This window comes from Perognathus longimembris, chromosome 2, assembly GCF_023159225.1.
Source record: "Perognathus longimembris pacificus isolate PPM17 chromosome 2, ASM2315922v1, whole genome shotgun sequence".
NCBI classification, from domain to species: domain Eukaryota; kingdom Metazoa; phylum Chordata; class Mammalia; order Rodentia; family Heteromyidae; genus Perognathus; species Perognathus longimembris.
In genome coordinates this window covers 24,518,894-24,543,777 of record NC_063162.1, presented here as the reverse complement: position 1 = coordinate 24,543,777, position 24,884 = coordinate 24,518,894, and the positions used below count along the sequence as shown (strand labels likewise).

The 24,884-nt window shown below is 42.3% G+C and overlaps 1 protein-coding gene across 2 annotated transcripts in view; it reads right to left on the bottom strand.

Moving 5' to 3' along the window:
• Crtac1 (cartilage acidic protein 1) overlaps positions 1–24,884 on the bottom strand; it is a 138,691-nt gene that overhangs the window by 99,222 nt on the left and 14,585 nt on the right. For both annotated transcript variants that reach the window (XM_048338518.1, XM_048338519.1), the window contains exon 2: positions 20,581–20,777. In XM_048338518.1, coding sequence (XP_048194475.1) covers positions 20,581–20,777 — 197 coding nt within the window. The remainder of the gene's footprint in view (positions 1–20,580; positions 20,778–24,884) is intronic.

Below are 24,884 nucleotides of genomic sequence, written 5' to 3'. Positions count from 1 at the left end.
TTCAACCCAAAACTTCCAAACACTCATGCAGGGTTGCCAATGTTTTATGTTGCCAACTGAAAACAATTAAAACAAACAAACAAAAATCTTCTAGTGTGTAACCACAAAACAGGTTTTTTTACTATTCAGAGGTAAGGAAAAATCTCAGAACTTAAAAATGGAATTTAGATGACTGTTTTAACTTTATGAGAAAAAAATAGCATTGTCTTTATTTAGTTAATTTACTACAAAGTGAAAACAACTTCATTCCAGGCTGGCTGAGCTGGGCGGTGAGCATTTGGGAGCTAGAGTCAGAAATGAATGGGTTTGGGTCTTGGAGCCAAACAAGTTACAGCCACTCTCCCCCGCCCCCCCCAGCTCTGCCCTCCACTAGCTCGCCTGCCTTCAGCAAGATTCCTTCCTCTTTGGTCTCCCTTTCTTTCTTTATAAACTACAAACAATAACACCACCTTCTTCTGAGTAAAGGGGAAGGGTAGAGCCTAGTAATAGCAAGTGCTCTTAGAGCGAATGCCAGAACCTCTCAAAGGTTGCATGATCCAGGTTTTGAGGCTTTCAGAACAGATGCTTCTCAACTTAAAATGGGGTTATGTCCTGATAAACCTACCATACAGTCAAGAAATTATAACTCAAATCGTTAGGTCAGGACCATCGCTATACTAGAATGTGAAGAAATGTCAACACAAGGTTGCTAAAACCATTCGCATAATTTCAAAAATAATCACATGAGAAGGAAATATTTGAAACACATTTGCACACAAATAGAACGACTATGCATAACACCTCATAAATCTCACATTTGCAAGAGTGAAGTTGAAATCCAGTAGCCCAGTGGTAGGTCCCAGATGACTCCTTTCTAAGCCATGGTTCTGGATGATAAGTTCCAGGACACTGACTTTGTGTCTGTCTTTTCCATTATTCTTTTCCCTAACTGGGGTTCATGTGGAACATTGCTTCGGGTTTCCCTACTTTTTGTGCATAATTCTGAGCATGCAGATCTGCTTGGAAATCTAGCTGCTGTCTTCTTTGCCTCACTGGCTCTCAATAGGCTTCTAAAGGACTAAAATTGAGGGTTAGAAGGGAAAGATAAATGGGTGCTGAAGTGGATGATTTAACCAGAGAATTCCAAGGCAACCAGGGAAAGGAGCACTGTGCCGGAGGCCTCTGCGGGTAGTGATGAAGATGTGCTGGCATGAGGCTCTGAGAGATTTTCCCATGAGGTGTCTATGTATTTGTCTGTGGTGGATGCATGTACACACTACTGTCTGCCCTGTGTTTCTTGACAGAAATTCAAATCTCTGACTTCTTTGTTACTGTCTCTCCATTAGAATGGCAGCTGTTGGAGGGCAGGGACCATGGATATCTCTGCTACCTCTGTATCTGCAGCTGAATACAGAATTAGGCAAACTGTAGGTGTTAAATGAATGAGTATCAAAATTGCATCCTTAGCACTATTCTTCCTTGGCTCTAGGAACAAGATCCCTTTATATTTGGGGGTCTTATCCCCAGTCATAGTTCCCTTAAACCACAGGGATGGATATGTGGTCACACAGAATCCTTTTCTTATAATTGGAATTTTCTCTCTGGTGGTCATACTGGCAAGATGTATGCCCAGGAATGCAGCTCTGGTGCCAGACTCACAGAGAAAGAGTCTCTGAAATAATTAAGCTGACAGGCAAAGGCATAGATACAAGGATGAGAGGCAGAAACACAGAGAGAGCCATCCTGGCTGTGGTTGGTCTCTGGATCTTGTCAGTCCTGCTGTCCCCCTGCTGTCCCTGTATGTGCTTCTTGAAACTTAGTAGATCAGGTCTTTCAGTTATGCTAGTCGCCCTTGTAACACCTCTATTGCTTTTCTCTCTCTCTCTCTCTCTTTTTTTTTTTTTTTTTTGGTTAAGGGCGGGGGATGGGGATAGAATAGCAAAAGGTCAGTTTCTATTGCAATGGAAAGTTCTGACTAATCCAGTTTATTAAAGATGAGAATTGATCAGAAAGTAGCAGTGAGATATTTTGCTGACAGGTGAGACTCTGAAAGATTTCATGGGCAGATACAAGGCAGGACACTAAGGAATGGCTATGGTTGTAGTAGCTAATATTTGAGGACTTTCCATGTGTCTGACACAGGAACAAGCACTTTGTGTGCATTATTTTAGAAAAATGCTGTGATAGGTGTGAAAGGGACACAGGGTGCCAGACTAGCTCTTGTTCCTGAGTGTATAAGAAGATGCTTTCAGATGAGATTAGCATTGGAACCTATGGACTCAGTAGGATAGTTTCCCCCTCCCTGACTTCATGCTGGTGCATCATTCAATCCACAGGGTGTCTGAACAGAATAAATCCCCCTTTCTCCTGCCTCACTGATGTCTGGGATGCTTCATCTTATCTCTTCTGCCCTTGGATCAGGATTCACATCCAGCTTTCCTGATTCTAAGGCCTTCAGACTCAACTGAACCATGTCCTTCTGGGTCTCATGCTTGCAAGTGGCAGAACTTCGTATCCTCTACATATAAATGGCTTTGTTCCTCTCCTTCCTTCCCTTCCTTCCTTCCTTCCTTCCTTCCTTCCTTCCTTCCTTCCTTCCTTCCTTCCTTCCTTCCTTCCTTCCTACCTTCCCTCCCTCCCTCCCTCCCTCCCTCCCTCCCTCCCTCCCTCCCTTCCTTCCTTCCTTGCATTTCTGCTGGTTCTGGGATGTAAACTCATGGCTTCACACTATAGCATTTTGGCTCAAGGATGGCACTCTACCACTTGAGCCATATCTCTACTTTCTGCTTTTTGTTGGCTAACTGGAGATAAGAGTCTTGGGGATTTTTTCTGTCCAGACTGGCTTCCAACTTGATCATCAGGTCTTAACCTTTTGAGTAGCAAGGGTTACATGTGTGAGCCACGGTGCACTGTGTTTCTTTTGTTATTTTGGTGAACATTTACATAGCTGCTACCTCTGGGCTGTGATCATGGCTTCTAGCTATCATTACCTCTACTTTTCAGATGAGGAAACCAAGACTCAAAGAGTTAGGTGACTTGTTCTGAAGCACCACAGTTGGGAAGAGAAACAGCTAGAGTTTCGACGTTTGTAGGACTTCCTAATTTCCCTTCTGTATCTTTGTACCTTTCTTCCCTCTTTTCCTTGCCTCACTCCTTCATGTCTCATCTGTCATAAAGATAGGAAAGGAAAGAAAGAGTACTCTCTTCTCTTCTCAATGACCCTTTGATCCCATTTTCATGACAGTCCATAGCATATATTTTAAGACCATGGGTTTCAAGTACGAAGATACCTTTTAATGTTAAAAAAAATCTCCATATAATAGTAGCTGAACTCACATGTATTGATAAAAATGCCCACGCATAGATGGATTCTCAGCTGCCTTGTAATAATTCTGTGACCTCTAGGCTGGCATTCACTACTTGAGAATATATGGGAGGATCTATATTAGCATCCCTCTTCCTGCTGTCTGCCTGGCTTGTTACAGTATAGAAAAGCCCTCTGAATGCTATTCCAGAGTTCTTTTCTGCTCACCCTCTGCCTTCAGGCTACTCATTGCTTCTGAAATGTGGTCTTTTTGTCCCTTCTTTAGTATGTTTAATTATTTAGGAAGCCATGAACTATGATACTTACGTTTTATATATCACCTCCTGATTATTCAGGGGCTGATTAATTCATGGGGTACCCAAGTCATGTCCTTCTTTCTATCCCCGTTTTGTTTTATCATTCCACTTCGTATTAGCACTTTTTAGTCAGAATGGACAGTGGAAATGAGAAACGATTCTGGATACAAATTATGAATTCTGATGAAAAGATTGGGTGGGAGGAGGGTGAAGTTATTTCCCAAAGTGAGAATTTCTTTAATTCATCAGGCATATTGATTCTCTCTGAGCTCTGTGAAGGCAAGAGTTGCTCTCATTCACTACTAACCTCCAGGGCTCGGCCAGGTGCCTGGCACGTGGTAGCTTAATAACAAAAATTGTAAAATGAATGCATAAGAGCTCACTAATATAATAGGGGTAAATAAACTTTCTCCTGGGTGACACATTGATTTATAGGAAACTACAATGCAAAGTATCTTATTTTGGGTTGTATGTCTGTGGATAGCAGAGAATAACTGTTTAAATGACTATGTTAAAAAATGGACAATTGGTTTCCAGGTCTCACTGCTCACTCTCCTGGGTGCCTTTACTTTTTTTTTTTTGCCAGTCCTGGGGCTTGAACTCAGGGGCATGGGCACTGTTCCTGAGCTCTTCAGCTCAAGGCTAGTGCTCTACCACTTGAGCCACAACCCCACTTTCAGCTTTTTCTGTGTATATGGTACTGAGGAATCAAACCCAGGACTTTGTGCATGCTAGGCAAGCACTCTACCCCTAAGCCACATCCCCAGCCCTAGCCTTTACTTTTGCTTTGTTAAATAAACTGTTTTTTTTTCCACCTTAGTAAAAAAAAAATTAACAGGTGCTGATGGCTCACATCTGTAATCCTAGCTACTCAGGAGGCTGAGATCTGAGGATCATGGTTCAAAGTCAGCCTGGACAGGAAAGTCTGTGAGACTCTTAACTCCAATTAGTTGGCAAAAAGCCAGAAGCAAAGGTATGGTTTAAGTAGCAGAGCACCAGCCTTGAGCAAAACAATCCAAGTGAGAATGGTGAGGTCCTGAGTTCAAGCTCCAGTACCAGTAAATACGGAGACACACAGACACACAAATAACAAGACGATATATAGTTCTAATGGTGTCATGCTAAAATAAAGATTGTTCTGGGAAAACTCCTTTCCTGTTAAGCATAAAAGAACACAGGCATCCTTAACCTACTAATCACTGAGAACTTTGTGTATGTCAGGGGTTGTGCTAAGTAATTGGTGTACCTTATCTCATTGGTCTCGACCACAACTTAGGAAGTACTATTATCTGATAGGCATCAGAAAGTTGTCAGTGTTCCTTCAAAAATTTCTGCAGCTCTCTTCAACATTTTGAACCAAAAATGAACTTGTCTCCTCTTTGCTTCCTAGTTTTTTAAATTAAAGATTTATTTGCCCGTGAAATGTTAGATGTGTTTGAAAGATTGACTTATTTAGATTTTTGATATGCCCTTGGAAACTTTGAGATTTGTTTTCACTAGCTTGCCTTAAGATGTTAATGAAATGCTTGAAAGGAAACTTTCATCATGAGACTTGCCATACCTTACAAAGTCTTCCTAACTTATAGTAGCAAAATGATTTGCATGTAGGGATGCATCAGGTAAAGACAGGGCCTTTTTGGGCAACATGGTGCAATGCCTGATGGGAATTGGTGACATGCTGTTGGGGCTACAGCCTTGTGTATCCCCAGCTTTCAATAATAGAGAAGCAACTTTGTTTGTTTATTTATTTATTGTCAATACCGGGCTTGTACTCAGGAATCTGAGCACTGTCCCTTCTAAGCTTTTGCACTCAAGACTAGTGCTTTATCACGTGATCCACAGCTCCACTTCCAGCTCTTTGGTGGTTAATTGGAGGTAAGGGTCATCTTTTTGGGCTGGCTTCAAAACGTTACCCTCAGATCTCAGTTTCCTGAGTAGTTAGGATTATAGGCATGAGCCACTGACGCCTGGCAGGAAGCAACTTTAAAAGATCCTACCAGGATCTAGAATACAGCTCATCTAATTTGGAGGGGATTGAGGGAAATGGCTGGCTACCTCTTTCCTGTTTCTTTCATGTTTTGCTTTAGCTTAGAGAGAAAGATGAGGAAAGTAGATGCTTAATGGGAGCATGTATATGTTTAAAAAGGCCAATTATGGAAAACACTATGGAATTTCCTTAAAAAAGTTAAAAATAGAATAACCAGAAAATCCAGCAATCATATGACTGGGCATATATATTTGTAGGAAGGGAAATAGTGTAGTGAAGAGATTTCTGCACTCCCATATTTATTGTAGCATCAAGCACAATGGCCAGGATCAATCTACCAGTGTCTACCAGTGGAGAAATGGATACAGAAAATGAGGAATATACAACAAAACATTATTCGGCTTTAAAGAAAGAAGAAAATCTTGTAATCTGTGACAACATAGATTAACCTAGATGACATTATGTTAAGCAAAATAAGACAGGCACAGAGAAAAATACTCCGTGATCTTACTTATATGGAAATTGTTGGGATCATAAAGGCCATTGGTAGTTACCAGGGACTGGAACAAAAGCAGTCAAGAAATGAGTTAGAAGGAATGAGTTCCAGAGCTGTATTATATGAGCATAGTTAATAATAACATGTGCCAGTTGATGGTGGCTCATGCCTGCAATCCCAGCTACTTGGGAGGCTGAGATCTGAAGAACTGAAGGTTGAAGATAGCCAGGGCAGAAAAGTCCATGAGACCCTTATATCCAAAATAACCAGCAAAAAGCAATACTGGAGATATGGCTCAAGTTGTAGAGTATCAGCTGAGAAAACAAGCCAAGTAAATTCAAGGCCCTGAGTTCAAATCTTAGAATACCTAAAAAATAATGTGTTATATTCTTAGAAATCTCTAAGAGTATAGGTTGTAACTAATGTCTGCACAAAAATAAGTATGTGTGGTAATACCTATGCTAATTAGTTCAACTGAGTAATTCCATAATGTGCATGTATTTAAAAACATAATGTTGTACGTGATAAATACATGCTATTTTTATGTTATTTATTTTTTTATTAAGTAGTTATACAAAAGGGTTTCAATTCCAATAGTCAGGTGAAGACTATAATGAATCTTGATCAATGTCACCCTTTCTATCATTCCCCCTCATCTTTCCCCATCTCATTCCTACCTTCATGTTATGTAGTACAACTTTTACATAATGTATATTGGATACAATGATTATATTTGCTCACCCTCCCTCCCTGTTCCCTCTCTCTTTACCTTTTCCATGTTTCTGCTTATTTTTGTGCTTTATTCTATATTTGTACAACTGGTTCATGGTGCATCTTGGAGAATTTCACTGTCTCTCTGAAGTATTAAACCAGGCACTAGGAAGAATGAAGCCTGGAGACTCCATGATGTTGTTAGTCCTTTGGGGTTACTCAGTCAACAAATAATTATTGTGGTTTAATGAAAGGGAAATGAACACTGGGACCTTGGCTGCAATTGTAAAAGATCAAACCCAAGGCATCACAGAGGAATTCCACAGAGAGAAGACAAAGCCATATTACCACAACTTCAGAAGCAATGCAGTGTTTATAAGGAACTGGAATATTCTCGGGAGACATGAACCTGATAAATGTACTGAGCATGGATGAGTGCTTTCTCTCTTGCACTTAAGACATTTTTGGTCTGTTATATTTTTTTCTATATATGACTTACCTCTCCTATGACTACAATGGCTTGCAGAGAAGGGATAATATTATTGTATTTGCCAAAGCACTGAGCACACAGCTATGCACATGGTAAGTAGGAATATAGAATTTGTTTACTGAATTGATTGATGGTTCTCTCAAAGCTAAGGTCCTTAAATCAATCACTTCTGAATGTAGCTAATGTTTATTATTTTCATTAGTGCCCTTACCCAAGAGCCACCCTCCTTACATAAGACACCTGCCTATTTCATATCACTGAACCCTGGCACAGATGAAGCAAAAAGATAAAGTTTTGCCTTTAGGAGTCCATAATCTGAGAGGAGAAATTTTTAAAAAGGATTGTTGATCAGAATATATTATAACATATACAGACTGTTTACTGCTTAACTAAACAATATTATATATTTTTAAATTTGAGTTTCTTTCTAAATCTTATTTGGCTAGCAAACACCTGCTTTTTTTTTGTATGTGTATGCCAGTCCCGGGGGCTTGAACTCAGGGCCTGGATGCTGTCCCTGAGGTTTTTGGCTCTAGGTTAGCATGCTATCACATTGAGCCACATTTCTACTTCCAGCTTTTTTTTTTTGGTTAATTGGATATAAGAATCTCACGGACTTTCCTGCCCAGGCTGGCTTTCAACTATGATCCTCAGATCTCAGCCTTTGAGCAGCTTGGGTTTTTAGCCACCAGTGCCTGGCTAAAACTTAAGAGAAATCTCCAAGAACTGATGATCCTACTCCCTAGAAAACTGAGGTAAAATCAGATCTGACAGCAGAGAGTTATCATTTTCACAACAAATGTGAAAGGGAAAGAGGCAAGTGTTGCTAACCCCTGATCTGGCAATGAGATAGGGATGTTGAACCCTGGAGTCCTACATTAAGCCATCACCCTTGGAAAGAGGTAGAATATTTCCAAGTCAATCGAGGTACATAAGCATCTCTTCTGTGAAGCAATGTCTTTGAGCTTCCACATTTTAAGACCATGCAGTATGATAAGACAACCACTCCAAATAAGCAATACTAAAAATAGTTTAGAATACATTTGACCACTCAAGCCTATACACACTAGAATTGTCAAATACTATGAAAGAAGTATGAAAAAACAACCAGTAAAATCACAAAGGTGAATAAGCAAAAAGACACCATCAGAAATTACCAGGGAGATTTGAAAAAGGACCATATGAAAACTCCTAGATGTGAAAAACTTTTTAAAATGGAAAAAAAAAAAGATTCTGTAGTTTATAGATGCCATTGGAGAAGTAATTAGTAAACTGGAAGATACACCTGGAAAATTACCCAGAATGCAATAGCATGGAGAGACAGGAGATGACATAATCTGAGAAAGGCTAAGAAATTTAGAAACAAAAGACAGAAAGCCTGTGATATCTGAGCAAGTCCCAGAAAGAGTAGAAGGAACAAAGGGAAAGTTTTTTTTTCCTAAGATGATGTCTAAGAACTGTTTAGAACTGGTATGAGAGACATGAATCCTTAGACTCAACAAAAGCACACATGAGAGAGAGAGGGACCCAAAGCTATACACATGGTAGCAAAGCCACAGTGCCAAAGATTAAAAAAATACAGACAAGAGACAGTCACTACAAAGGAATACCATCACCAGTAGAAGGCTCTCCAAAGCAAGATGGGAGCTGGAAGAGAGTGTAATAATAACTGTCAGTCTGAAACATCTTTCCTGAATGGGGAGACAATAGAGATATTTTTATATTGAGCAAAACCAGTTTACCACTATTCACATTCAATAAAAGAACATCCAAAGGAGGTATGTCAGGAAGAAGAAAAATAATCCCCAAAGGTCTTTCTGAGATGCAGGAAGGAAAAATGAGCAAATAAAGCAGAAAGAATTGGTGTAAATATAAAGCATGATTTTTCTATACCAACAGTAACAACATTGTTAATGGCCATAACTGATAAGGTTCTAAAGGGCAAGAGACACATACCCAAGATGCTTGTTTATGGCTGAAATGTTCTACAGGCCTTGCATTCTTACAGCAGAAGGACATTAGGATAAATTTAGAGTTTAGAAAGTTAAAATATATAATACAACTTCCAAAAAACTATAAAAATAATAGAAATAGAGAGTATAAACCCCAAACTAATAGAGGAAAAGAATATTTAGAAAATAAGAACTTCTGCAATCCTTGACCTTAAACAAAGCTCTTTAAATGATCTAATTTATCTTTTTTTTCTAGCATTAGACTTTGAACTCAGGGCTCATGAAAGCCCCAGAGCCATGCCTCTAGCCTTGTTTTCCATGATTATTTTTGGATAGGTTGGAGCTTCCCATCTGAGTTTGTGCCTGAGTTGCAATATGCCTACCTCCAGGCTTCCCATCATTGTTGATGGGATGACAAAAATATACCATTGCACTCAGCTATGAATTGAGAAGGGGTCTCTTGTACTTTTTTTGGCCTAGAATTGTAATCCTCCTGTTTTCAGCCTCCCAAGGAGTTAAGATTATAGGCATGAACCATTGGGGCAAGACCAATAGTCAACTTTTTTTTTTAAAGCAAAAAAAAAAAAAAAAGCAAGCAGTATTGGAAACATGGAAATTGATAAATAAGATAACAGAACCAAGCTTTAATGGATGTAGACTAAACTCATCATTAAAATGACAGATATGCTAAAAGAAACTTAAAAGATAAATGTTATATATAATCTATATTGCATATAAAAATACACAGAAAACATAAATCAGTTCAAAGTGTAAGTATGGAAGATGTATCTGGTGTGTTTGTCAGCTTTCTATCACGATAGCAAAAGCTATAGTGAAAGTAAGCAACTAGTAAGGAGGAAAGGTTTATTTGGGCTCACTGATTTGGAAGTTCCAATCCATGACTGGTGGCCCATTGCTCTGAGGCCTGTCATGAGGCAGCACATCACGGGTAAAGTAAGTGTGTGGCAGAGGAAAACCACTGATCTCACGGACAGGTATGAAGAAAAAAAAAATTGGGGAAGAGGAAGCAGTTGGGTCCCATCTTTCTCCTCAAGTATAGGTCCCCAGTGGCGAGAAGCCCTCCCAACAGGCCTCAGCTCTTAGAGTTTCCCTTAACTCCCAATAGTGCTAAGCTAGATGCCAAGCCTGGAATTTATGGGTCTTGGGGGGACATTTGAGACCTAAGCTATAACATCTGGCAAACACGAGCCAAAATAAAGCCAAATGGCTACAATGATATTAGACCAAAAGCATAATTAGGAATAGATAGATCTTAATGGTGACAAATTGGCTTATCAGAAAAACACAAAAATTATAAAGTTGCGTTAAATAAATAAGCCTCAACATATGGAATACAAAAATTGACAGGATCACAGGAAAAAATAGGACATTACAAAATGAGCCTCCCAGTTGTTAATAAGCGAAGCAAAAAAAAATCTAATGGAGATTATGACATGAACAGCACATTAAAAAGCTTGACTTAATGGACATATACAGAATAGTATTTCTTCCTTTTACCATGTCTGTGACCCTAAGCAGATCTCTGGACCCCAGTTTCCCCATCTCCAAAAGAAGACAGAACTGTGAAGTCTCCAGCCTCAGTAAATTGTCACTGGCAATACTACTCATCATGATTTTGTGTATTTCTAGGAAAAGAAAACCTGCCAATTCAATGTAAGCTGCTATTGAAACACATCTCAATTTTGGAGATATTAAACTATTTTTAGAATGTGCTTTCAAATATATTTAAAAGTTGTGCTTAGAATCAACGAGATGCTGCCGATCACACCGCCTGCTGCAATGGTTACGATGATGTAAATAAAATGCCAGACACACATTACGACACACATTGCCTCTGCTTTCAGCCCCCTCCAAACTTTACTCTGAAAACAGGTGAAGGAAAACTAGGGAAGATCCTGGTAAAATTTGGATGTGGGGATATTTGTTTTTGGCTTCTTCTCTTCTTCTGCTTCTCTAGATTACTTGCACTTCACATGTGATCTCTTAACAGCCAGGTGCTGCTAGCTCGCATCTGTAACCTTAGCTACTCCAGAAGCTATGATCTGAAGATTGTGGTTCAAGGTCAGCCTGGCAGTAAAGTCCATGAGACTCTTTTCTCCAATTAACCAGCAAAAAGCTAGAAACGGAGCTGAAGTAGTAGAGCACCAGCCTTTAATGAAAAAGCTAAGAAATAGTGCTCAGGTGCTGAGTTCAAGCCCCAATACCAGCACACACACACACACACACACACACACACACACACACACATATATATATACACACACACACAAAATGTAACCTCTTTCTTAGGCAAAATTAAGTCTGAACCATAGCAACCTTGTAAGAAAATGATCAAACCACCTGTACGCAGGCCAGTAGGTCAGTAGGACTTCGAAAGAGAAAGGATGCACAAAGGAGGGGCTGGGAATATGGCCTAGTGGTAAAAGTGCTCGCCTCGTATACATGAAGCCCTGGGTTCGATTCCTCAGCACCACATATATAGAAAAGAAAGCTGGAAGTGGCACTGTGGCTCAAGTGGTAGAGTGCTAGCCTTGAGCAAAAAGAAGCCAGGGACAGTGCTCAAGCCCTGAGTCCATGCCCCAGGACTGGCAACAAAAACAAAACAAATAAAAAAAGGATGCACAAAGGAAACCATACAGAGGGAGACTAGGGTCACGTGATCCCCCAGTGCTGGAGTGATGGTGGGAAGGAAAGTGACCTGTGTCCCAATGATCAGAGCAGGAAGGAGGTGGGCCCAGGCCACAGGGCTGTGGAGGTCATCTTCAGCTCTTACCTGCCTAGGCCCAGACCTATGTAGCCTGCCATGAAGCCCAGGGGACTGAGAAGGCTCTCTGCCGGCCCACCACTTAAAAAATGGGAAGAGAGGCAGGCTTCAGGGGAAGTGACAGGAGACAGGGCATATGTCGACTTTCTGAATGGATGAAAAATTCAGAGGACTAAAAGTAGCTTTGCCGTTTTCAGCGGAGGCAATTTTAGTGTCTTAATTATATTACTATTTTTGAGTGGCTCTTTATAAAACCTCTTCACTTCTTTGTGAAAATCATGGCTTTTTGGGGGTGTTAAGATGCCTTTTTAAAAATAAATTTCAAAACAAACAAATGGTGGTAAACAAACCTCTTTGACCTGGAGAGGTGCTGTCCCCTTGTTAAACAGACTCTGAGGTGACTTATCCTGTTCTCTCTCCCACCTCCAGGCCTTGGGAAGTCTCAGCTAGAGGTGTTTGGACCACAGTGGACCTCAAGGAAAGCTGATGGTCACTTGACACCTCATTCAGTTTGGTTGTATGTGTCCTGCCACGAACAGAACAGTGAGATCTTCCAAAGCCCTGAATGCTCTCCCCATCTCCAGCCACCAGCAGCACTGGCTGTCAAATCGTGAACTGCAGGACCAATCCAGAGGGTCACCAAAGAACAAGGTAGCTTTTAGAAATTCTTTTCAAACTGTTCATGTTCCGAGGACAGGGGATCTACACTGATTTTAAGAAATGCATTTGTTGATGAGATACACTTATTGTTGTGAAATTATATAAAAAATAATGCTGCTAAAGTTCTCTGAGATAATGGCCATTATTTCTCTGGGGGAAAAAAAAGACACCAAGTACCTGATCTTTTACCTATTGTATTTGATTCCTATGGCTGCTATGACAAATCACCACATACCTGATTGCTTAAAAACAATACAAATTGATTATCTTATAGTTCTGTATGTTTGAAGGCTGATGTGTGTCTCATGGGTTGAAATCAAAGTATGGGTAGAGCTGCATTCTCTTCTAGAGGCTCTGAGCTAAGTCTGTTCCTCAGTACTCTGGTCTTTGAGCTCTCACTCTCCTTTTTTGCTCATAGCTATTACTCTACCACTTGGGCCACACTGCCAGTTCAGCATTTTGCTAGTTAATTGGGGATAGTCTCTTGGACTTTTCTGACTTGGCTGGCTTCAGACCATGATCCTCCAGCTCTCAACCTTCTGAGTAGCTAGGATTACAGGTGTGAGCCATGGGTGCCTAGTGCCAGGTTATTTTTTGAGATAGGATTTTGTCATGTTGCCTCAGCAAAAATCCTGTTTCTGCCTCCTGCACAGGTATGTAACACCACATCTAGTATACAATTATTCAATATTTTTGGTAGTAGTGGAGATTGAACTCGGGGCCTTGCACATGTTAGGCAAGTACACTACCAGGTCTTCCTGCCTCTCCTTTTTCCACTTATAAGAATCTGCCCACTCAGATAATCCAGGATAATCTGCCCATCTCAAAGTTCTTAACTTGATCACATCTACAAAATCCCCTTTGCCATGTAAAATAGCATATTCATGAATCCTGGGGATTTGTATGTGAACCTCTTTAGCTGGCTATTACTCTTCCCACCATCCCAACCAGGACATAGAGGCCTTGGGCCTTTGAGCTGGCCAGGAGGGTCTGTAATTAGGTGGGGGGAGGTGGAGGCAGAACCTCTGCCCCTTGTGTAGGGTTGCCCTGGGCTGGAGGGAAGGATGGATGCATGCAGCAAGGGGACATCTCTGGTAAGCCTGCCACGCATTGCTGAGTAACATTTTTAGGAGTGACCTTTTAAGAAAGGGTTAATAAGTCCCGGCTTCTTCTCCAACACGAATCTTGTTAGTATTCAGAATCAGGGACAGTCCATGCTGAACCACAGCAGAAGAATTGGTACCCGTGATCTTTCTTCTATGATGCCGACAACAATGAATCTCAGGGTTAAGGGTGACCCATTTAAGAAATATATTTTTGCAGAAGAAGCTTTAGGAGGAAGTCCTTCCTGCAGTTTGAATTAGAAAGTATTGAAGTTTTTAACAGCGGCAGCTTCTCTTGCTGATGGAGAATAGCCCCTTTTTCCTTCTTGGAACTATTAAATCTAAATTGATAAAGTTCAGGCCATGGAACGTACGTGCTTGTAACTATCATGGGTGCTCAAAATAGTTGTTGGGCTGAATAAATACCCACGCTTATCTTGTTTGTTTTCTTTAGCCTATGAATAAATAGAAAGAAGACTGAACCCAGAAGCAATTTGGTGATGACTATTAAAATTTAAGGCATACCTACCCTTAAGCTAGCATTTCTACTTCTGGGAAAATGTTCCATTTTTTCCTAGAGAAACACTCACATATGTGTGTGAGGATGTACCCGCAGTATGGTCTCATTCCCAGTGGTACAGATTCAAAACAGCTAAATGTCACTTTGTGGACTGGTAAAATGCATACAGTGCATCTATACTGGGCAACTTGAAAGAAACAACAACACTTGCAGTACATTTATATATTTGACTACATTACAGTATGAGAAACAAGTGGAATTGTATGTACCAGTGTGATCCTTCCCCAATCATATACCTTTACAAGATATATTACATCCATATATCAGAGAAATCTATGTAACATATAACATCTCTCTCTCTTTCTCTCTCGCTCTCTTTCTCTCTAAAACATGGAAATTTCTAGAAGCCTCAATGCCACAGTAAAAGCCGTTGAAATGATCAGGTGGGGACAGGCAGGGATAGGGTTAGGAAAGGATAGGGTAGAAAAGGTAGGTTTTGTTTTTTTTTTTAACCTTCATCTACAGTGTGTGGTTTCTTTCTATTTTCAGCTAAACATGTTTAAGTGTAATTAAAAGTAAAATATATGTTGTTACGGAACAAACCGAAACAGAACAAAGTAATGTTTTAAGAGACTGTCAAAACTGGCAATCCAATCTGTTAAAATGTTATATTTTACAAACAAGGATTGAAAGTTTAAAAGTTTTTATTCTTGTTTTGTTAAAAGCATGTATTCACACACACACACATTTTTCTACACATACTATACCTATTGACTATACCTGTATACATTTATCTCTAGGACACTTATATCTATTCAAATGATAATGGTACATATCAATCGCTGTTTTGGTTAATATCACAGATAAACGTCCTATTCTTTCTCATTGTTCCGATTACTTCTAAATGGCAAAAAAAAAAAAAAAAAATCTCCTGGATGATCATGATTAATCTGGCAATTGAATAGAGTTTGCCTTTTACATAATTCAATTAATTTCAGTAAATTAAAAAAAGAAGTTTCCTGACTTAGTGGCAAAATTAAAGAAGAAAAATTAAAAAACAAAAAAAAACCCCTGCTTTACAAGATGTGTCGTCCCTTTAAAGGAAACCCTCCCAAGTGTGAGGAAGGAGGGCGGCGTTGAGGTTTTACCAAATGAATGCTCTTTGTGTAGAAAGGAAAAAAAAAAAAGAATCTAAATCGTGATTTGAACTTTACAACCACTATGATCTCTGCATTTGGGCACACCCCTGCAGAAGCCGATGGGAGGGTGGGTTATCTTGGACGTGGGTGGGAGTGGGCAGGGTGTGTGTGTGTGTGTGTGTGTGTGTGTGGTGTGTAGTGGTGGAGGGGAGGGGTGGGATAGCCAAGCGAGCGGAACACTGCACGGAAAGCGCGGTGCCCAGGCCAATTCCGCCCGGCGCAGGGGGAGGACGCCGGGCTTTCTTTCCATTTGCCCGGAGCACCTGGTCCTGGAGACCCTGCAAGGCCCGTGCGTGCGCGGCCGTCTCCGGGGGTGATCAAGTCCTCCCCTCGGCCCGGCGGGGAGGCGGCGGCGCGCGGCCCCGCAATCACGCAACCCGCCGGCTGGCAGATCAGCCCTGCACTTGCGGAGGCACTCGCTCGCCCAGCGGCCGGCCCCGGCCCGCCCCCCCCCCCCCCCGCCCGCCCCGCAGAACAAAGGGCGGTCATCCTCCCCCCCCTCACCCCCTTCCTCGCTCCTCCCAGAGTCAGAGGCACGCAGACGCCTTCCATCACAATTAACTCCTGGATCCGAAACACAACCCAGACCCACCCGCAACAAGCCGAAAATCAATGCCGTCGATACCCAGAACGAGGAGGATGCCGTAAAAAGCAAAGCAAAACAAACCGACTCCAAGAGTAAACACTCCAGGCAACAGGGCGCACCCCAAGGTCAACAAATGCAAGGCAGGTTCAAGTACCAGACGCCTTATAAAGGGAAGAGCTGGCCGTTATCCCCAGGGGTTGCAGAAGGAAAAATGCCTTCAGGGGCCAGGTAATGGAAAGATCTATAAGATAATAGAGAAGTGGGCCTGTCACGGCCAGGACACAGGTGCCTCGGCTAAAGGCATTCAAATTCAATTTTTAAAAAATTTCAACTCCTGCTACCCTGATTCTTAAACAGAGTGTGCTACCCAGCAGAGAAGGAAACAGAATTAAAGGTGGGTGCAGGGTAGACATCACAGAGGCAAAAAATCAGAAATGAAAGGCAGGGCCATGATGCCAAACCTCCTTATTTGGATGGTGACGGATTAGTCTATAGTTTGAAAGGCAGTAGCCAAACAGAAGCTAAAAGAAAATGACTCATTGGGCTCAAATATGTGCTCCCAGATACTAAAGGGGTGTGTGTGTGTGTGTGTGTGTGTGTGTGTGTGTGTGTGTGTGTGTGTGTGTGTGTTCTTACTGGAAGGCAGGGATGGACCAGATACCCTCCCTCCCAAGGTCCTGATTTAAATATGTCTGTAGAGTCAACTCTTGGTGATCCATACTCAAAGGGGAAGACAGTGACAAATCATCCGAAGCTGGAGATAATAAAAAGTTATATTTGCCTTTGGAATGTAGTTAGGTACTTAAATTAGAACGTGCCTTTCTGATGCTCTGAGAATTCACAATGCTTCCACAACAGCCACAAAGAAACCCTGACCTGGAGCTGGGAGGCTGCCCAATTTCGCCATCCTGTCCTCCATGTAAATCTTATTAGCCTTTTCTGCGAGTGAGTAGTGAATACATCATTCAGAATAACATGCAGTAGCTCAAGCTTTCTCAGACAGAGGCTACTTGATATAACCCATCTTTAGGACAAAAATCCAGGGTCTTTCTGAATGGCAAACCCAGGCTCAAGACCCTGTATGGTCTGTTTCCAGGGGAATGATACCAGAGTCTTACAAGTTCCACAGGAAGCAGTGAGCTAGACAAGGTCTACTCTAAGCTGTTTACAAACAAGAATCTGTTCACAAATGACATAAAAGCAAAGTTGATGAATTCCTTGAAAAGAAAAATGCCTTCGTGGAAGAAGAAGATGAAATGCAGGCCCAGGTCCAGAAAGGCAGCTGCATGATTAGGAAATGCTGGTGCCATCTCCTCTGTGTGGAAGGATGGAGACCTGTGCTTGAAGCTGGAGCTCTCCTAGGAACTGACCTCAGCCATGGGTTTGTTGTGGAGGGCATAAGCACTGCCTTTGACGTGGAAAGGACAAGTCAACACTGAAAATTCTTTTTTTTTTTTTTTTTTTTTTTTTTGGCCAGTCCTGGGCCTTGGACTCAGGGCCTGAGCACTGTCCCTGGCTTCTTCCCGCTCAAGGCTAGCACTCTGCCACGTGAGCCACCGCGCCGCTTCTGGCCATTTTTTCTGTATATGTGGTGCTGGGGAATCGAACCTAGGGCCTCGTGTATCCGAGGCAGGCACTCTTGCCACTAGGCCACATCCCCAGCCCAACACTGAAAATTCTTCCACCAAACATTTCTGCTTCTTTCCAACCAGACTGGGTCAGGACCAGCTTAGTGGGGAGACCTTCCCTGTTGTATTCTTTGCAGCTGAAAGTGAACCAGAAGGAGTTGGACTGCAGCCTGTGACTGTTGCATCAGCTTCCTTTGGAGACAGATGCCCAGAAAAGAAGAGAAGTGGACAGAAATAATAAAAGGAAGCTGTGGGGGGGTCATGTGTGTCTTCGAAGAATGAGTAACAGCAGGCAGCCCATGGGAACCAGAAGGCACACTGGGGTAGGCCACGGGAACAGAGTGGGCCTTCCCATGTATGCTAGGACAGCACAAACTACTGAAATCTGAGTTGCCTTGCCTGTGGAGACAGAGACTTTCCATAGACTTGGTCTGGTAGCTTCTATCAGGTGTCCTGGTTCCAGAAGGAGAGGAAAAGAGGGTGAGGAGACTTCCTGTTCATACCTTAGGCCTTATTTTGTCCATATTAATTTGTGAAGAAGTAAGATTGTACCATTGTGGAGATAACAGGAGAGCGTGTTCCTCCTAGTAATTCAGGGGAGGAGTGGGGGAGGGGAAATCACCTGAGGTTCTCTGGCCCTCTGTCCCCAGGGCCTACCAGGACAAGGCTGGATTCACCAAGCAGAAGGCAGGGCCAACTCGAACATCTCAGAAATGAATCGAAGTCCTTTAACAGAGACTTGGGCCAGGGTGGCACATGGCTCTGGGAGACAGGCTGAACACAGGCTTGGCCAGGAGGGTCTCTCCCTGATTCAGAGTGTGACTGGGAAGATACAGGGCTGAACACAGGCCTGTAACGCTACTCAACTCACCTCCAATAAAATGAGCAGCTACCACCATTCCTACTTCCTTTCTCTCTGTCATATTCTGCTCTCTAGTTTTTCCTTCTGAAAGCACAGAACTATCCAATCTATGTGTGGCTATTTTATTAAAATTAAAACAAAGTTAGAATTCAGTTTAACATGTGCTTTACACGCTTCACAGCCGCACACAGGCAACACCGACATACAAAATCGATGTAAACACAGCAAGTTCTGTTGGATGGCACACTAACATAGGTCTCCCTTCTTGAAGGTCTAGAATCTAATCCCACTCCTCTTCACAGGGTAGAAGAAATGAATGAGAGATAAAACGGGAAGTAGAGCTGTGGCTCAAGTGGCTGAGCACCAGTCTTGAGCTAAAAAGCTAAGGGATAGCACCTAGGCCTGAAGTTCAAGCTCCAGTACCAACAATAATAGTATTAATGAGAGAAGTAATGCGTCTTGCAAAGTATCTTTGTGATTCACGGTTAGCACCGACCCTCAGGGCTATCTTATGAAGCAGACGGTGAAGACTTTGATATGTCCATTTTATAGATGAAGAAAGTGGATCTGTAGGAACTAAATGAATTGCACAAAGTTTGCAACTACTGGGTTAGGTATGGGTAAAATTTTAACGGGTTTTTCAAGTTCCAAGGTCAATGCTTTTCACTGTTCCATGCAGCTGTTAGAAATAATGTTACTTGCCAGGTACTTTTTTTCTGAGCTACTGTAAAAGCTCGGGCCTCCCAGAATGAGGTCGACAGGCCCCTGTAGTGTTTTTATTGATTGGCTGATTTTTTGAAGTGATAACTAAACTTTGTACCATGTACCTTGGCAGCTTGGGTTAGGAAGCCAGAAGGTTCAAGTCCTGACTCATCCACTTACTATTTATTGAGTTGACAGAGAATAAGCTGCTTAGTTAGTGTCTTTTTTTTTTTTTGCCAGTCCTGGGCCTTGGACTCAGGGCCTGAGCACTGTCCCTGGCTTCTTTTTGCTCAAGGCTAGCACTCTGCCACTTGAGCCACAGCGCCACTTCTGGCCATTTTCTGTATATGTGGTGCTGGGGAATCGAACCCAGGGCTTCATGTATACGAGGCAAGCGCTCTTGCCACTAGGCCATATCCCTAGCCACTTAGTTAGTGTCTTAAGCCTCAGTTTTTGCTAAACGGGGATGATAATGTGATTAGGAGGATGAAATAAGACGACACACGTGAAATAAGATGATGTATGGTGCCTGACACATATTAGTGTCCAATAAATGATAATTATCAATGGTGACTGGCTAAATTTACAATATACTGTCATGTGCAGTAGCCTTTTAAGGCTTCAGGACCCCCTTTACAGATGATCTATCAGTAAGAGACTGACTTAAGGTTAAACAACTAGAAAGTTGTACGTCTAGGGCATGATCTCAAGCTATTTGAACTCCAAGTCTCTGCTTTCCTTGCAAGACAATGCTGTTTTTCAGGAGAGAAGAGAGCAATGGGCACTAAGACATGGCTAGAAGAAGCTTAGTGATCTGATCCCTCTTGATTTCCATCTTCCCTTCTTCTTTGAATAGACAATTAATGTTTGCTTAGTCTCATGTCAAGTGCTCCACAAGCCAGCAATGAACATTCCCTTCTGCCATGACTGGTGCCCTTCAACCATCGTGGTGGAGACCTTAGATGCCCCACCGGGAAGGAACGAGTTATCTGCATGATCAAGGAGGCTCATATGTAACAAGGGGACAGTCCTGAAAGCCTAGGGAAACCTGTAGAGCAAACAGCCTTCTTTCAAACTGTCCTCCATCCCAACTTCTTGCTAGGGCAAAGGTCAAAGCCATCGCATCCCAGAACCCCCAGACAAGCCAGCCAGGCTGTAGCTAAGCTACAGAGGACCAACCCTGTGAGTGAGACTGCCCACTGCCCCAAGTCACTGGCTTTTGGAGTTGCTTGTTATACAACCATAGCACAGCAAAAACTGATTAATATATCTGTCAGACTCAGGGTGAGAGGCACTTACCCCGCCACCACGATCTCAAAGTCCCCATCGTGGTCCACATCAGTCACTGCCACACCGTAGTTAAGCTGGGTGGGGTTGCTGTCATAGTCGGGGGGTAGAACGGAGTTGGTGACTGCAGTGAACATGGGTTCAGTCCGCTGGGACCCCTCAATGGGGGGCAGAAACCATAGCAGCAGCAGCAGGAACATCCTGAACATCTGAAACCCAAAGTTACAACAGTTACTGAAAGATCCTGGAGACCGGCAACTGGGAGAATCTTGTTCCTGTGTGTGTGCGCATGGGGAAGTGTTGGCAATTCTTGGGCTGCTGCTTTTTCACAAGCCTTTCCATGGAGACCTTCTTATAAGCTGCAACCTATCTCCATCTCCGTGGGCCACCCTTATTCTGCTCTGCTTTTCCCTTTAGTGCAGCACCCATCACTGGGTGACATGCATTATCATTTACTTAGTCATTACACTTACTGCCTGTCTTCCTCTGCCAGAATATGAACTCCACTTGGGCAAAGATCTTTGTTTATTCACTGATATATACAAAGCCAAGGACCAGGTGTGTAAGAGACACTCAGTACATACTTATGGAACAGGAAGGGAGGGAGGTAGGCAGGGAGGGAGGGAGAGGAGGGAAAGGAAGGAAGAAGGAAGGAAGGAAGGCGACACATGTATAGACATCTTCCATAATCTTGAAGCAAGACTAGGAAAATGCAGAAAGGAACAAATTTCAAGCAGTACAGAAGTGAAGGCAGACCCCCATGCTATCTAGGTCTAGGACAACAAAGGTGTTACCTCTGCACTGTTCCAGATCTATTCTTTTACTGATCCCCTAGGGAAGCCTGGAAGATTCTACAAGCCAATTCCCTCTCTAGGGCAGCTGGCAGCCATTGCCTCCGGACTGAGAAGCAGTCAGTCAGGGGATGCATTCCAGCAAGGTCTGGCAAGTAGCACATCATTCACTTGGAGAAATTAAACCATTGCATGCGTGTTTTATTATAAATTAATTATGTATAATGCATTGTATAATTCATTATTATATCTCTAACATAACTCAGGGTGTTGCCAAGCAGCCTGGGGCCATCGGAGCCAGTGGCACTCACCCAGGAGACAGACGAGAATGGCCAGGGAGGTGGCAGGAGTCCACCCCTTCTGAGTATAGCAAGGAAGACACTACGCAGAACTGTGCAAATGGAGCCACCAGAGACTGCCCATAGGCACAGAACGGGACCTCACAGTGGTTCCACAGGCTCACTGGGATGAAGCCTCTGAAGCCTGTGCAGGTCCATTGCTGGCAGGCTAAGCACCACCTTCCTGCCTTCAGTAAACAGCAAACTTCTTTCTGATGGGACTTGGGCTGCTGGCTTGTCAATGCATCTGGCAGCTGAGCGCAAGGCTGAGTGAGGCTGACATCTTAATGAGGGAAGAGCAAGAAAGATCTGAAGACTGTCTCCCCATATGGAGACAGATGCTTCTGCCAACAAATGAGCTTGCTCCAGGTCAAGGACCCTGAAACCAAAATGAGGGGCTCAGGCACTGCCTTCAGAGCTAAAGAAGACCAGAAGACTCTCTGATGGCCTTGCTGGAAATGCTGGAGAGACTTAAGAGCAGCGCTCCAGTGGTCAGGCAGAAGCCTGGGGGCGTCTTCCCTGGAAGGAGATTCTTATAGCATGCTGGCAGAGTGAGGTCATCCCAAATTACACCTAAGTCTGAATGAGACATCTGCCTCCACCAGGCCGTTTAATCACTAAAGCCAAATGTATCACTACTAGAGTTCTCTGACTTGGCAGGAAGTTTGATTGGATAAAAGAAACTCATAATTGGTTTAATGAACAGCTAGGGGCATGCTGAAATGTTGCACAGATCCAAAGGTCACTAGACTCTTTTTAAGGTGTGACCTCTATTGAAGGGACAACAATGAGCTCCAACTTGAGCACCAAATCCTATTGATGAGTAGTGGCTAAAAGGAGCAATTGGCTGGCAACACCTGCCATGGTCCTGAAAGAGAAAACTGGCTTTGGGTATGCCTTCTAGATGCTAGTTATTTCCTTTTAGAACTCATACCTGCAATTTGGACCTCTTTCCGCCAGGCACCAGGTTCTATTAGGGAAATAGGAGCTTAACTGGTAGGAAAAAAATTCTAATACCACGAGGTGCAAGAACTATGGTCTCCTCTCTTGATGTTTGCCTTTTCTCTGAAAAGTAGAACTTCGAATTAAAGGAGCCATGTGAAGACACATTATTCTATGCGAGCCATTTCCAGATAAATAACTTAGAGCAAGATGAAAAGGAAATCATGTACTTTTAATTTGCTTAGTGATCTTAACAAGTTACCATCTCTTTGGGTCCAAGCTCTCTACTCCAAATAAAGCTTTGTGAGGAGATCAGCAAGGCTCTTGAATTTCAGGCTCTAAAATTCTATGATGGATTAAAGCCTTTGTTGAGAAGACTTCCAGCAGTCTCTCTTCTGACCCTACCAGCTTCTTCTATAAACTTCAATCTGCAGAGATTTTTTTTCCCTCTTTGAGTGTATTTAACATTTTGAGCAAAATCGTCTTCCAGTGAGGTCCTCAAAAGGGCCAGGGCTGGAGAGAAACCAGTCATTATTAGTGTGGGTAGACCCTCGGATGGCCTCTCCCAGGGAGTTGGGAATGGGGCAGGAGAGATGTATCCTTCATTCCTCTACTAGGCCAACAAGACCCCATGCACTCACCACTGGGGCTGCTCAGGGGCAGGTAAAAGAGTGTAAGCAGTAGTTGGGCTTGATGGTGGATCAGGAACTATGATGGTGGGAAGATGTACCTGCAGGGCTCATAAATCTCTCCCCTCTCCCCTCAAGCCTCAGAAAGAGAACATCACTGAGATGCTCTTCAACACCCTGGCTACTCAGCAGTGGCCCACAGACCCTCAGCATCAGTGCCCTTTGGGGATCTGTTAGGAATGCAGAATCTATGCTCTCTCCCAGGCCTCACTGGTCAGAATGTGCATTTTTAACATGATGCCAGGTGATCTGAATGTACATTAAAATGAGAGAAACATGGCTCAATCTTGACGGCACACTGAAATCATTTGGGGAGCTATAAAAAATTCTCATGCCTGACAACGATCTCTTGGATAAGACATCAAAAGCGCAAGCAACAAAAGAAAAACTGGATAAAATGAGCTACATATACCAAAATTAAAGACTTTTGTGCACCAAAGGACACTATCTAAGGAATGAAAAGGCAACCCACAGAATGGGAGGAAAACATTTGCAAATCATACATCTGATAAGGTATTAATATCCAGACTATAACAGTAAGAAAGTTCTACAACAAAACAACAAAAATAATGAAATCACCTGACTCAAAATGTGGGAAGGCATTGCACAGACATTTCTCCAAAGATGTCCAATAGGAAAAGAAAACATCGCGAATTATATATAATAAATGAAGATCAACCAGTTACTTATCACTTTACACCCCTGAGGATGGTTACAATTAACAGAAAAATAAAATAGTGATGAGGATGTGAAAAAAATTGGAATTTGTGTGCATTGTTGGTACACATGTAAAGTAGTACAGCCACATGACTTCAAAAATTTGAAAATATGGAGCTGGAAATATGGCTCAAGTAGAGCACCTGCCCAGTAAGCTCAAGGTCCTAAGTTCAATTCCCAGCATCTCTTAAAAAAAGGAAGAAAGAAAAGAAAATAAGAATTACTGTATGATCTATCAATCCCACTCTATACTCTCCCCCCATAAAAAGAAAGAAGAGACTTCAAAGGGCATTTGCAAACCAATATTTATGTTAACATTATTCATGATGTCAAGGTGGAAACAACTCAAGTCAATAAATGGATGAATGGATAAACAAAAAACAGTGCACGAATACAATGAAATATTATTCATCCTTAAAAAGGAAGGAAACTCTTGACACAGGCTATATTATGTGGATGAATCCTGAAAACATTTTGCTAGGTGAGGTAAGCTAAACATGGGACAGATATTGTTTGATTTCGCTTAGATGAGATACATGGAGTAGTCATGGAACAGAGAAAAAAATATGGTTTCTAGGATTGGGCAAAGGAGGAATAAGGAGATGAAAAACTTTTGGAGATGTCTGGTGGTGATGTCTGCACAATCATGTGACTGTATTTCACATCACTGAGCTGTACCTTTAAATAAGAATTAATGGCAATTTTTATGTTCTATCTTTTTTTTTACCACAATGAAAAAGAAATACTGATGCCTGGGTCTCATCACATTAAATATTCTGACTTAATTGGCCTAGGATGCAGTCTTTGGCATTGGATTTTTAAAAGTTCCTACATGATTC